Source organism: Harmonia axyridis, chromosome 2 (genome assembly GCF_914767665.1).
Source record: "Harmonia axyridis chromosome 2, icHarAxyr1.1, whole genome shotgun sequence".
Lineage (NCBI taxonomy): Eukaryota > Metazoa > Arthropoda > Insecta > Coleoptera > Coccinellidae > Harmonia > Harmonia axyridis.
The window spans coordinates 64,258,284-64,271,363 of NC_059502.1; the positions used below are offsets into that span (position 1 = coordinate 64,258,284).

Sequence of the window (13,080 nt, forward strand, 5' to 3'; positions counted from 1 at the left end):
TCATTCAGTTATTCTATGGATATATTGAGAATTCTTTGATTAGTCATATCCTACAAGATTTTTTATGATTGATGTACATTTTCCCCTGAAAACTGACAACATTTTTCATTTTTCTAAATTAGTCACAGAGAGAAAATGGAGTATTTCAACTATTTTCATGTTGTGTAGTCTTTATGAAAATCTTTTCATTTTCAATCTTTACATGATTTAACATTAACAGATGTAGTGTTCAAACTTGTTCATTATTAATTCTTTCTCTTATTTTTATTCTTCTGGATTTTTATCCAAACGAGTTTAAGAATCTGAGAAATCTTACAATAATAACCATGGAGCTATTTGCATTTGCAGGCAAAAATTCACAACAAATGTCAGTTGGCCAGTCCCAAATATTTCAAAATTCAGGTGAGCCTCCTAAAAGAAATTTGCAACTTATTTCTGTAGAACTCAAATCATTGTACAACGCAGGAATTTAATTTTAATCTTGTAGCACCTCAGTCCTTTCTACAACTGAATTTTAAGGGAAATATCCTACACTTTTCTCCCTCGAAATGTTACTTTTTTACATTTTAAGATTTTTTTAGAATTTTTTTAATCTTTGTGATAATTTTTCTTCTCTCGAAATGTTACTTTTTTACATTTTAGGTTTTTTTTTTTTGTTTTTAAAACCTTGGTGATAATTTTTTAAATATCAAATATGTCTTAATAGCATTGGGAAAACTGTAAATTTCCTTTCTCCATGATGCCCATTGAAACTTTTTTTATGTATTCGAAATGAGCTGCAGGTAGTCAAATTTTTGAACTTTCGAAAATTTAGGTTTTTTTGAAAGAATTTCAGCTTGAAAACTTCCGCATATTAGTTTTGTGGTGCAACTCTAAGATCTCCCCGAACACTGGCCACTTTTGTTATTGATTATTTAGTTGAGGCAACTAAAAAGTTCCAACATGCTCTATCCACAAAGCTATAGGGGCTTGGTTCCAGCAGCAGGCAATTAAGTAAAAAAACACTGAGACTAAAAAGTTGCCATTGTGCGGAGGGTCTAAGAGCCTGTTTCACCACTTGCTACTAAAGTTCCGGATATGTATTCAGCGAATGCTAAATGACTGTGTCGAAAAACTTTTTTCTTTTTCACCACTCAGTGCTGAATAAAATGTGTACCAAATATCTAGCAGATAATTTTATAGAAGGAAGGTTTGGTCTTTCTACTAGTTGAAGAAATATAAGGTGAGACCTTTCAACTTTTTTTTTGTCTCCGATGATTTGTGTTTGAATCAATATGTTTTGAGAGTTATCAATAAGATGGCTTTATTCTTACATAAGAATATAAGAGAGAAAATTGATGTTAGAAATTGATACATATTTTAAATAAAAAATTGCAATAAAAAAATTAAATTAATAATATGTTCTTTTATTTTAATCAGATTACAAAAATATTGTGTCAAATCAACAAAAATGCTTGGAAATACAGGGTGATTCACCGGGATGGCCTATTAGACGTTTATGGAAAACTAATCATAATTTTGAGCTGAAAATTTGCATATTGGGGTTTGAGACAATGATCTTTCTCCCTAAAATATTTTCAGATCTCTACAACTTCCGGTTATACCGGAAACAGACTACTACTTCCTTATTTCAAATGGCACACCCAGTATATTATTGCATCATTAGATAGGTTTTTTGATGGCAATGCCATACCTTGGAAAAAACTCAACAGTTCGTGAGTTATTGGGATTCTTATGAAAAAAATGGTGGCGATGAGGACTCACATTTTTTTTTATATTACCGCAGAACGAGCTTTTTCCAAAAAAATTTTTTTCTTTTTCAATTCCGCAAATACGTAGTATTATAAGACTGTTTGCGGATTGGGCCAAAAATGTACAGGGTGTTTAAAAGAGGATCATGAACTTGGACAACTCAAATTCATCAAAACTCAAGATTTTCAAATTAAAACCGATATTTTTTATTATTTCAGTTGATTCTGCGTACAAAAATAGTGGGGGTTACTTAAGCAAACCCTATACCTAAAATGAATACTTCAAGATTTATCGGGGAAGAACTTCAAATGAATAAAAACCGCTATTTATATGTATAACCGGAGGTTGTAGAGATCTGAAAATATTTTAGGGAGAAAGATCATTGTCTCAAACCCCGATTTGCAAATTTTCAGCTCAAAATTATGATTAGTTTTCCATAAACGTCTAATAGGCCATCCCGGTGAATCACCCTGTATAATATGTATCACATTATTTGTAATACATTGTTTATTTCACCTTGTCCCCTGTCATGACTGTTGAGAGAAAGAGTAACAGTTACTTGCTGCTTAATAATATAGAGGCCACCGGATCTAGCTGTTAATATATCCGGAAGTTTAGAAGCCAGTTTAACCAATCTGAAACTTGTGAAACACAATATTCAAATACGCCTTACGTTAACTGAAGGTGGTGAAACGGCTCCATATCACAGTCATTAAAAAACTAAGTCAAAAAACATTATAGTGATCGAATCATATGAATAAACTTGGAGCAAATGTGTTTACTTCACACTGGTCACTGGTATTGGTTCATATTTGTTAAAGATGCAGCTATACCAAAAAAATTTGGTATGGTTGAAAGCTGATTATGAAACTGAATATTTCGACGAGACTTGGGGGTAATTACCCCTTCTACCCCGCCCTGGATCCACCACTGAAAAAGGTGAGCATTATTATTATTTTACCTTGATTACAGAAAGAATTATATGCTACTGGTGGTGGGAAATTCAATTCAGTTTAGGATGATAGGCATTACAGGATTTTGTCCATATTGACGGCCTTTGGAAAATACATTTGATGATGCCAGTGTGTACTTTGGTGAGTTGATAGGTTAGTGTGCGTTCAGGTACTGATAACTAGAGAATATTAGTAATAACAGATTCGTTAGTGTTTTCCTGTTCTTTGGGTAAACATATTGGAGTTCAACTTACAGAGTTAGAACCATTGAAATCAGGTTACCAATTTGGTATTCCATTTGAAAAAAAATGTACTTTTTATCATGTCTTTTTTTTATCATCCCTGTGATTTGGAACGAATTTATTTGGGTCAAGCACTCAAGAGAACAGGCACCAATCCTGACAATGACCTCGGATATGTACAAAGTTATAGGCCCATATCCTTGATATGTTGCATGAGTTAACTTAAAGAAAAAAATTATTAATCTTCGATTGGTGTGGTACCAAGAGAAAAATAAACAAATATCAAATGGAGTTACACAAAATAGATCATCAAAAAATAATTTAAATATTTTTGAAAACGCTATTCAAACAAATTTTTTGAGCATGAAACATTTAGTAGCTGTATTTTTCTGCCTTGGAGATTTGTATTATTGAAAACACTTTTTGTCTGGGAAATGAGAGGTAAATTAACAAAATTTTACCGTAACTTCTTGTCTAAAAGGAGTTTCAGAGTGAAAGCATCAGCTTAAACATCTGAGTTAGGAACCTATATACTGAAGACTGGTTTACTCCAAGGATCAAGTCTGAGCGGTACACTATTTATTATGGCAGTAAATGGGCTTCTAGATGGGATAAATTGGAAGAAGCATGTTCGTAGATGACCCATCTATTTTTTATGCGTTTGATAATATCAACGAAATTGAAAGAAGTTTACAAGAGGCAATAAATAAAATTTTAGAGAACACAAGAAAACTATCTGGGGAGGTGTGTCTTTAGGGGACTGCACAGATTTGGTTTTTATAAATGGATCTTTACTAGCAGGGAGGTACATAGAGGAAATTCTTATGGACCATGTTGGATCTTATATACCATTTCTGGGAGAGCAGGGAATTTTTATACATGACAATGCACTCTTACTGCTCAAATAGAGACAGCGTACTTGAATGAGGTTGAAATTTCAAGGTTCAACAGGCCAGCACGAAGACCTGACTTGACTCTCATCGAATATCTATTAGTCTAAGAGCCAGTGGACGGCAGTTTCGAAGTTTTTGATTTTCAAAAAAAAGCTTAATATTTTTATACAAATCGAATAAAAAGCTTCATTTTTTTTTGGGCAATTCTCTTTTCCTTACGATTTCAGAAATTTCATGATTTTAGAAGAACCTTTTACCTTTTTAGAATTTGTGCAGTTGTAGGAAAAGTATAGTGTGCAACATGTGGAGAAAGTCCTTTTCTCACTCGTGTGAAAAGTTGGACTTTCCCCACTTGTTGCACAATATACCATTATGTTGTTTTGATTGTATTTTTGTGTTTCCACTTGTAGTTATTTTTTCTGTATTTCTGTAATGGCTAATGCCGCAAATTAATTAAAAATATTTATTCAACACCAATGGATCACACGTTTTCATATTTATAACATACGTTATCTATTTTAGAGAAGAGAACTTAGTGTATGGGCATATGTTTTTTTATTATAAGTTACCTGTTGATTTGAAAAACTGTAATAATTAGGAATGATTCAAAAGATTTATAAGGAATGTATTAATTAAGTTGGAACCGTATTCATTTTTCAACTATTTTAATTATTAATTTAGTTTATTATGCAATTGTGACTATGTTCTTAATGAATATTATATGTGAAATTTGAAAATAAAGAAAAGATATAAAAGACAATGATACTTATTTTTATTTGCTAGGCGGCTAAAAAACATCTTCAGTGAATTCCCTTCAATCGCCTAAATATCGAAAATGGAGCCTTTCCTGTAATAAGTTCCTATGAAGTTTCTTGACAGTGCTAAATTTCTTCACTGTAATTCTTGGATACCTCAACATTTATTGCCGATAAATTAAACGTAACAAAGGCGAATCGAGTAAAGCAAACATCACCGCGTTCGATAATGATTATGACTTGTTTACGCCCATTTATAAGTAGTATTTACGAGAGACAAGTTTTGCAGTAAATATTGGCTATGTAAATGATACTCAGAGTGCAGACCCATTAAATATCATAAGCAACGACAGAACCACTTCAAGAAATAAGCGACGAGAAGAATGTAGTAATGCCAATTCAGAACTATAGATTATTTCAATCTACTGAGCTAGTTTGTTAAAAAACTGGTGAGATAGATACATTAAGTGAGAAATAACACTGAAATACCCGAAAAGAAAAAATTGCATTGGTTATTTTTTAGAGGACAATGTTTCCATATACAAGGTGAGTTAGAAATGTTGAGCAAGGGGTGATAGAACACCGAAGAATAAGTGGGGCTTTTTTGTTAACTTATGTCCGAAACCGCTCATCAAGGGTGCTTACAAGGGGGACTGACAATAATTTGTTTTTCAAAAAAAAATTCGAAATAAGCAAACTTTTGGCGAGTCTTTCTCGAGGCAAATTAGGCTCTCTCTAGGGAATTTCTATTGAGATAGAAAAAAATAAATTTTTCATTACGTCGCAACTTTAAATGAGAATAATTTTCATATATTTATATCAAGTGAAAATCGTTTAATATATTATGTTATTATTCTTTCAAATGTTTGGTTGGAATATTCGATTCAATATAGACTAATTCTTAAATATAACCATTTAAAGATTCAAAATGAAAGTATACTGCTTAGGGGTTGTCCATTAATAACGTGATCTTTTTTTAGCATTTTTTAACCCCCCCTCCCCCATTGGTGATACGTAGTGATGTTTAAGACCACCCCCCCCTCCCCCTTCTCAACATCACGTGTATTTTTAGTACCTACCACGAATCTTAAAATTTTCTGAATATTATCTTAATTTAAATACAGGTATAAACTATAATCTTATTTTATTCTGAAATTAAGGACTTTAATAAAAATGTCTACACCTGGTTGCAAGTTTTTTTTGATTGCCATAACAATAATAATAAACGAAGAGTGTCATCAAAGGAAAAACATGTATTGTACTAGTACATGAATATATTTAATGTATATTGTCCTCGGACCACGGATTAGCAAGACATTCTTCAACACTAACAACTGGATAAGCATCTTGCAGGTCAGTTGTTGGCAGTGTTGGCACTGTGCTTTGCACTACACGCCGCGCCGTGCCGCTTAATATTTGTTTAAAAATCGCGCGTTTGACGAAAAAATAAATACACGTGATATCTTACTACACCCCCCCTCCCCCTTGTGTTATTTTCGTGATTTTTATCAACCCCCCCCCCCTTTCAAGCCTCACGTGATTAATGGACAACCCCTTATAATAATCACCTATTTGTGCTGTTCTATTTTATTACTTTCTTTCTAGGATTCGGTAGGGTCATCTTCGAAGAATAGCTCAAATAAGGATTTGGTGAGGGTAGCTAATTACAGGATTCTATCTAAGTTGGGCCGCGGAAAAAAATAGTTCCGTAAGATGCGGACAGAGGAACTCGATTAATGCCCCACAACCATAGACCTATAATAACCTATAATATATATGTTATTATAAGTCTATGCCCACAACTGAGGTTGTGGGGCAAGCATATCCATATTAAAAGTCTCAGATTTATGCCACCAGAGGGCAGACTAAACCCCCTTGATAATGCTACCACGAAATTCGAAATAACTCAATTTTGGGGGCGTCTAGGGAGGAACTGATTGCAAATAGGAATTCTGCATGGAAAATACTTTATTACATCAAATTTTGGAGTCGATCTGAATCAAAAACTTATTTTGGCGAAAAAATATCCAAGGTTAAGTCTTGGTTTTTTCGAAAAATACGACCGATCGAATTTGAACTTTTTATGGTGTACATTCCGAATCAGGCATCGATTCCTATCAGAAAAATTTGTATACACATTTAAAGCACTATTTTTCTACAAAATTGGCCATGTCTCACCTCTGGGAAGTGCTAGGAAGAAACCGATGGTAGATGTATATTCAGAATCGAAAATTCTGCATGTAACCAAATTTTGAATGTCCTTCGCAGCCAATTTTGTTTTCAAGATAACTCCCACCAAACGCTCGATATCTTGGTTCACAGTGCTCCTAGGAATGATCTGATTGCAAATCGGTATTGAGCATCGAGATTTCGTCATTTAATCAAATTTTGAAGCAGATCCTGCCATAAAATCTCCTAGTAAAATTTTCCCAAAAGGACTTTTTTCTAGGATTCGGTAGTGTCATCTGCGAAGAATAGCTCAAACAAGGATTTAGTGAGGGTAGCTAATTACAGGATTCTATCTATGTTGGGCCGCGGAAAAAAAAGTTTCGTAAGATGCGGACAGAGGGCAACTCGATTAATGCCCCTCAACGGCCTCAACTGAAGTTGTGATATAATAACTATTTCATATTATATGGTACCGACAGTATGGTTTCTATTCCGTAAACTGAAGAATTTTCTTCAGTTCATTGTTTCTATATTATATTAGTGTTTTGTAGTTTTTTGATATGCGCAAGCAAATAACACGTCTATATTACTCTATGACTTTATGTGCGCAAGTGACCTTTGAAACTTATAATTTTTCGTATTCGATTTTTTTGATTTCGTTAATTTTATTTTGTAAATAGGTATTACTTTTCATTATTTTTTCTGAGCTGATAATTCACATTAGTTTTTTAAGGTGTTTCACAGGAATTTTTAACCTCAAATACATTTTTACTAAAAGCTGAATTTTACTGTTTTGGTTATTGATAAATCTTTAAATATAATTAATGAAGAATAATCTATGAATATTTTATTTACTTATTTATTTCATTTCATATTTGGACTACTCGATTCTGATTGAAATCCTAATTATGATATTTTATACGTTGTAGATTATTTTCCGAATGATAACATTAAGTTCAATGACGATGAAAAATATCTTTTGTTGTTTAAAACTTGGATTTTTTTATTGTCAATCGTACTTTTTGAATAGCTCAAAGTAATTGGAGAAATCTGCATTTTTCAGATTTAATATTCTCTATTATATCATTTTGAAAGTCTTAATTTTTTTTCCCAGCTTTTGTGGTTTTATTCTGCCTTCTACAGTAAAATTTCTTTGAAAATGGACTAATTTTTAAATCATTCCATGATATGGACTGAAACAGTTTTGTTTCCTTTTTATACCTACCATATTTTAATAAAATAGAAATTTAATGTTGGTAATTGAATTCAGTTTTTAGTGTATATATTTTATTGGAGATATTTTTGAGACCTCACTTCCTATGCTTCCCCATACTACTAGTTAGGGAAAATAGTACACTTTTATAATCTTAGTTTCTTCAGGTTATATTGAATTCTAATGGACTAAAGATATTTGGGCATCAACTTGTGCAAATTTGAAGGAAACTCTTCAACTTATTCATAGATAATAAATATAATTGTGAAATTATATTTTAATATTCATTCATTTCAGATTCCTATTTTATTTCAGATGAATTTCAGTTCAGTTATTTTGATTATATTGTTTACCCTGTTCCCAATATGCTTCAGCCGCTTAGAAGAAGATACGTCTTTGGACCATTGCAATATAAATGAATGCTTTCATGTATCTGCAAAACTCTGTCCAAGTGCTGATAGTCCGTGCAGATGTCATCATTTGCCAAACTGTGAAAGAGCTGTCGTATGTTGCAATGTTACCAGTTCTCAATTGATTGAAGGATTAGATTGTGCAGGTATAATGACCTTTAAATGGAATTATCCTAATAAGATGAATAGAAATATGAGTATATTAGTTATTTATACGGAGAATAATTTTTTCTTTATTGAACAATAGCATTGTTGAATAATATTTATAATTGGAGTTTAGGGTTCAGTTGCCAGTGCACAAATTTTCTCACTTACCTTTTTTTTGGGGAAAAACTATTGATAGTATTGAGCAGACTGCATCATAAATCACATTAACGAAACTAATACAAAAAACTATTTTCCAACTAGTGTGAATTATAATATGTATGTCTATGGTCAGAACCCGTCCTTTGGTGGTGAAAATAAAATAATATAAACATAATTCCAGGAGTGAGTGGCAATGGTATTGTTGAAGCCTTACATGTAAGAAATGCAAGCCTGGATATTTTGAATGTGACTCAGCCAACTTGGAAGAGGTTGAGGTATATGACAATAACAGATGGACACATTAATAGAATTTCTGGTGAATTTTCCAAGCTTACCCTCATATCTTGCCTCAATCTGTCATCCAATAGTATAAGTAGATTTGATGAGAGGTCACTTGTTAATCTTTATAATCTGTCTCACTTGGATCTTTCTCATAACAATTTATCAGAAGTACCTAGGTTCAAAAAGGAAGGAAATGTTACTCTGGATATCTCTTGTGAGTATAAATATTGAAATTGAATCATGTTTCACGTCACAATTTCACACAATGTTTCATTAGATATTTTATGAAAAAATATTTAAAATTTTTGAAAAATTAAAAAAAAATTGTATCAATGAAAAATAAACAATTAATATTCATTTATCTCGAAATCCCAATGAAATTTTCAAAACATCTTACTCTGATACTACATTTCACCAAAAAAACATTGTATCGCTTTATTCAATGGGTAAAAAAGAATTGAAATATTCAGCAAAAGTTATAATACTTCAAATATCTTTTAATGTTTGGTTCAATTTAGAATCTATTGAATTGTTTTAGATTCGAATAATTGTTTGATAATTGCAATAATACCATTCAACAACAAATTTTATCCTGTACTAATTTTTGCTGATATGTTGTAAACTAGTTGCTAAGTTGGTTCGGGTGTTAATAAACATTTTTAGAAGAATTGGACCGAGAGGGAGAGTGAGTAAAGTACTATTATATTTACCTAGAGTTTTTTAGTTTACAATTTTGTTGTCAGAATTAAAGGCTATTGGATGCTTAAGGCATTAGAAGTGCACGAAGATTTTGTTAAGAATTACACAGGGATAGGTTTATTTATTTCTATAAAGATCTGATAAAATATTTTGGTGTTTGTTTTAGTTGGGAAATTTTATTTTCCTCTTTTTAATTGTGGTACTCCATTTATAGTTATGGTAGCATGATCATGTAGAGCTATCAGATTTATCAAGTTCATAATTTTCATTGTTCCATCATATTTCCATTTTTTTGTAATTTTTTATATTTGAACATGAAATGTATTATGTTTTATTTTTCAACACTGTTTAGTAATATCAATAAATTCAATAGAAAATGACGAATAGATGTATTTTCATATTTTGCAGCAAATCCTTTCATATTATGCAGTAGTGTACTAGATGCATTAAAGAGAGCAGAACTATTTTTCAACAACTATAATGAAACGAATTGTTCCAGTTCTAAAACATTTCACTGGTTTAATTCAACCGAGCATCTTCCACTCATAAGAATTATAGGGTTGCATGAGGTATGTAATATTCAAAGTTCTCTCTGAATTTTACAGAGGTTGTGAAGTATCTACACTCTTATTCACGTATATGAAGATTTATTTTGACAATGGCGTTCTCAACATCAGAAACTAATGGTTACGTAACTTTTATCTTTATGATCAATATGATTGGTTGTTCGCAGCAGAGAATATTTTATTGGTCAACCTGTGAGTGGCAACAGAATGTCAAATTGGTTATTCCGGCTATTTAAAAGTTTCTGATGATGACAACTGATCATTTGTTTCTACATAATAGGTGTGTTGGTTTCCTTTCATATTTTTCAACCCAATACTGTTGATATTTTGATGATTGTCATCTTCTTCAGGACACTCCAGTTATACTAAGGTTGTTCAAGTTATTAAAATCATTACAATTACAGAGATAGGTTTCACTTACTGAACAACCTTGTGGAACTAAAGGAGAATTAATCTTGTTGGTAGTTAGTACCAATGTTGTATTGTTACCAGAAGATACAACTTCAATTTAATTGACTTGCTAAAACCAACTGGTATTTTCTTGTTCTGTTCTACTGAAAATTTTCTTCAAATTTCCTTTTTTGCTTAGCTGAGCAAGGATTGCAACAAAATGAACTCCAATTGTACATGTGAACCATCTAGGGTTGATTTGATTCCTGGAAAAACTCCTATATTTGCAATTGACGTGAACTGTTCTAACAGAGGATTGACCCAAATGCCAACTCCACTACCACCGAATACAATCGTCCTCAATATAACAAACAACAATGTTAGTATATACATTACATTTATTACTGTTTTTTGTTCCTCAAAAATTTTTTTCTTATTTTCAGATTACTTCCATTGAAGCAGTCAATAATGACGCTTCCTATATACACCTCAGGGAACTATATGCAGATAATAATCAAATTACATCAGTTCTGCCTCTTGAAGGTTCTAAATTTATCAGTAATTTTGTAACACTCAGCTTACGCAATAATAAAATTGAATCGGTAAGTGGATTTGAATGCAATAACAATATATTAATTTGAATCTTTAGGTCTCTTTAACAAGTTTCAAAACTTTCTGTGTTCCCACCCCAATGATTTCGATTTTTTTCTTATGCCTGATATTTTGATATTTTCGCTACGTTAACTTTTATATCGTCCATCTTAAACATTTTTGCGAGTACCTTGAAATTTTGATTGGATATGTCAGGAACAGAGATGAATGTAATTCAGTTCCCTTCCCTGAAATATCTTTGACCATACAATAATATTTTGCGTTGACCACGACTCTCATTATTGGAAATGACATGTTATAACAGTTATTTTTGTTACATACTTTTTTGTTTCAGTTGCCACCCTATATGTTTTCAATTGCTTTCGATAGGAATTATTTTTTGAGATCAGTTTATTTGGAGAAAAACTATATTCATTGTGATTGTAACACAGCGAAAAATTTGAAGGTGAGTGTATTGAGAAAGAATAGTGAAAAATATTAGATCTTCATACCTCATAATAAATTTCTGTTTTAATTATTCTCCAAACTTTCACAATTCTGATAATTTTTATTTGTCATGCTTTTTTTTACTGAAATCTGATAAATTTTTCATGTTTTTTATAGTGAGTTTTGTGTTTTGATATTGAATTATATTGCTTATTTTGTATGTCCTTGTTGTTTTCTTGATATACAATAATATGTATTCATAGTTCAAAAAGAGCAATAAGAAATATGCAAGTTTATCCTCCAAAACATCATCAACAAATTATCAAGTCTTAATTGATGTAAAAATAAAAAAAAATTCCTTAACTATTCATAAAACCATATTCTTTAGACTAGAGGATCATTCAGGCAATTGATCCTTCAGTTTTAGAGAAAAATTTTTTGTAAACTTTTTTTTATTCCACTTTTGGACTTTTTAATGGTGCATATCATTATCTAGAGATAATTATTTTAATATTTTCTCTGATGGATGATAATAACAATTACGTAATAAATATAAGATATAGTGTTTTGAACAGTTTCTTCAATCTTGTCATTTAATTACATTCAAGTTTTAAATTTCAGGATTTGCTACTGACAAAGGCAAAGCAAATCCCAGATTACAAAGGTATTTTTTGTGAAAACATTAATTCTCCAGTAATGGATCTGAACCCCTCCACACTCTGTCAGAGCACATCTGATTGGACTGATTATGTACATTATATAATAACTATTCAAATTATCTTGCTTGTTGGACTGATCGCCAAAGTTTTTTATGATTATTGGATTTTCAAAACTGCTGGATATTTGCCATGGCCTGCAAGTAAGATGCCAAAAATGCCATGTGACTGGTTATGCGAATAAAAATTATTCAAAGGACTATTGAAGGAGTAGGTAGATGATATGAATATCATACAAACTTTTGTGCCATTATTTATACTTATTTATACATATTTGAGGAAATAAATTTCTTACATTTGAAACTGATTATAATTCATTCATACGATGTGTCCCAAAAGAAAGTTTTTATATTAAAAGCAATTGAAAAAGTAATTTGTTGAAAAATGTTTATTAAGTATAAAATACACTATTTGGGAATTCATTTCTTAAAACTAATGTCGTCCACAAGTGAATATTTTGTTTTAACTGGCCAGGAAAGTTGATTTACTGACGTGAATTTTAGAAACCTCACAAGTAAAATTCCATTGCTGTCAAATCATGATTGCAGGGTGCTCTGTTCTGGGTTCAATATTAGAGAAACTGGTAAAAAAAAAAAAGTTTATTTCTAAGTGCTCTTGTTCTGATAATAAACATTCAAGGAAGGGTGAAAAAAGGAGAAATCGGTGTTGAAGGATAAGATAGTGATTACCCATAAA

At 31.4% G+C, this 13,080-nt stretch overlaps 1 protein-coding gene across 3 annotated transcripts; it reads left to right on the plus strand.

Moving 5' to 3' along the window:
* The first annotated feature begins 7,271 nt into the window (after positions 1-7,271).
* LOC123673839 (protein halfway) lies at positions 7,272-12,687 on the plus strand. Of its 3 annotated transcripts, none has more exons than XM_045608549.1 (8): positions 7,272-7,444; positions 8,275-8,533; positions 8,875-9,189; positions 10,083-10,243; positions 10,830-11,009; positions 11,074-11,232; positions 11,577-11,687; positions 12,290-12,687. In XM_045608549.1, the coding sequence occupies exons 2-8, from the start codon at positions 8,293-8,295 to the stop codon at positions 12,566-12,568; spliced, it is 1,446 nt and encodes a 481-aa protein (XP_045464505.1). In that variant the 5' UTR covers positions 7,272-7,444; positions 8,275-8,292; the 3' UTR covers positions 12,569-12,687. The 3 variants fall into 3 exon arrangements, with proteins under 3 accessions (XP_045464505.1, XP_045464504.1, XP_045464502.1); XM_045608548.1 differs by having other exon boundaries at positions 7,273-7,444; positions 8,293-8,533; XM_045608546.1 differs by lacking the exon at positions 7,272-7,444 and adding an exon at positions 8,000-8,020.
* Positions 12,688-13,080: the final 393 nt, after the last annotated feature.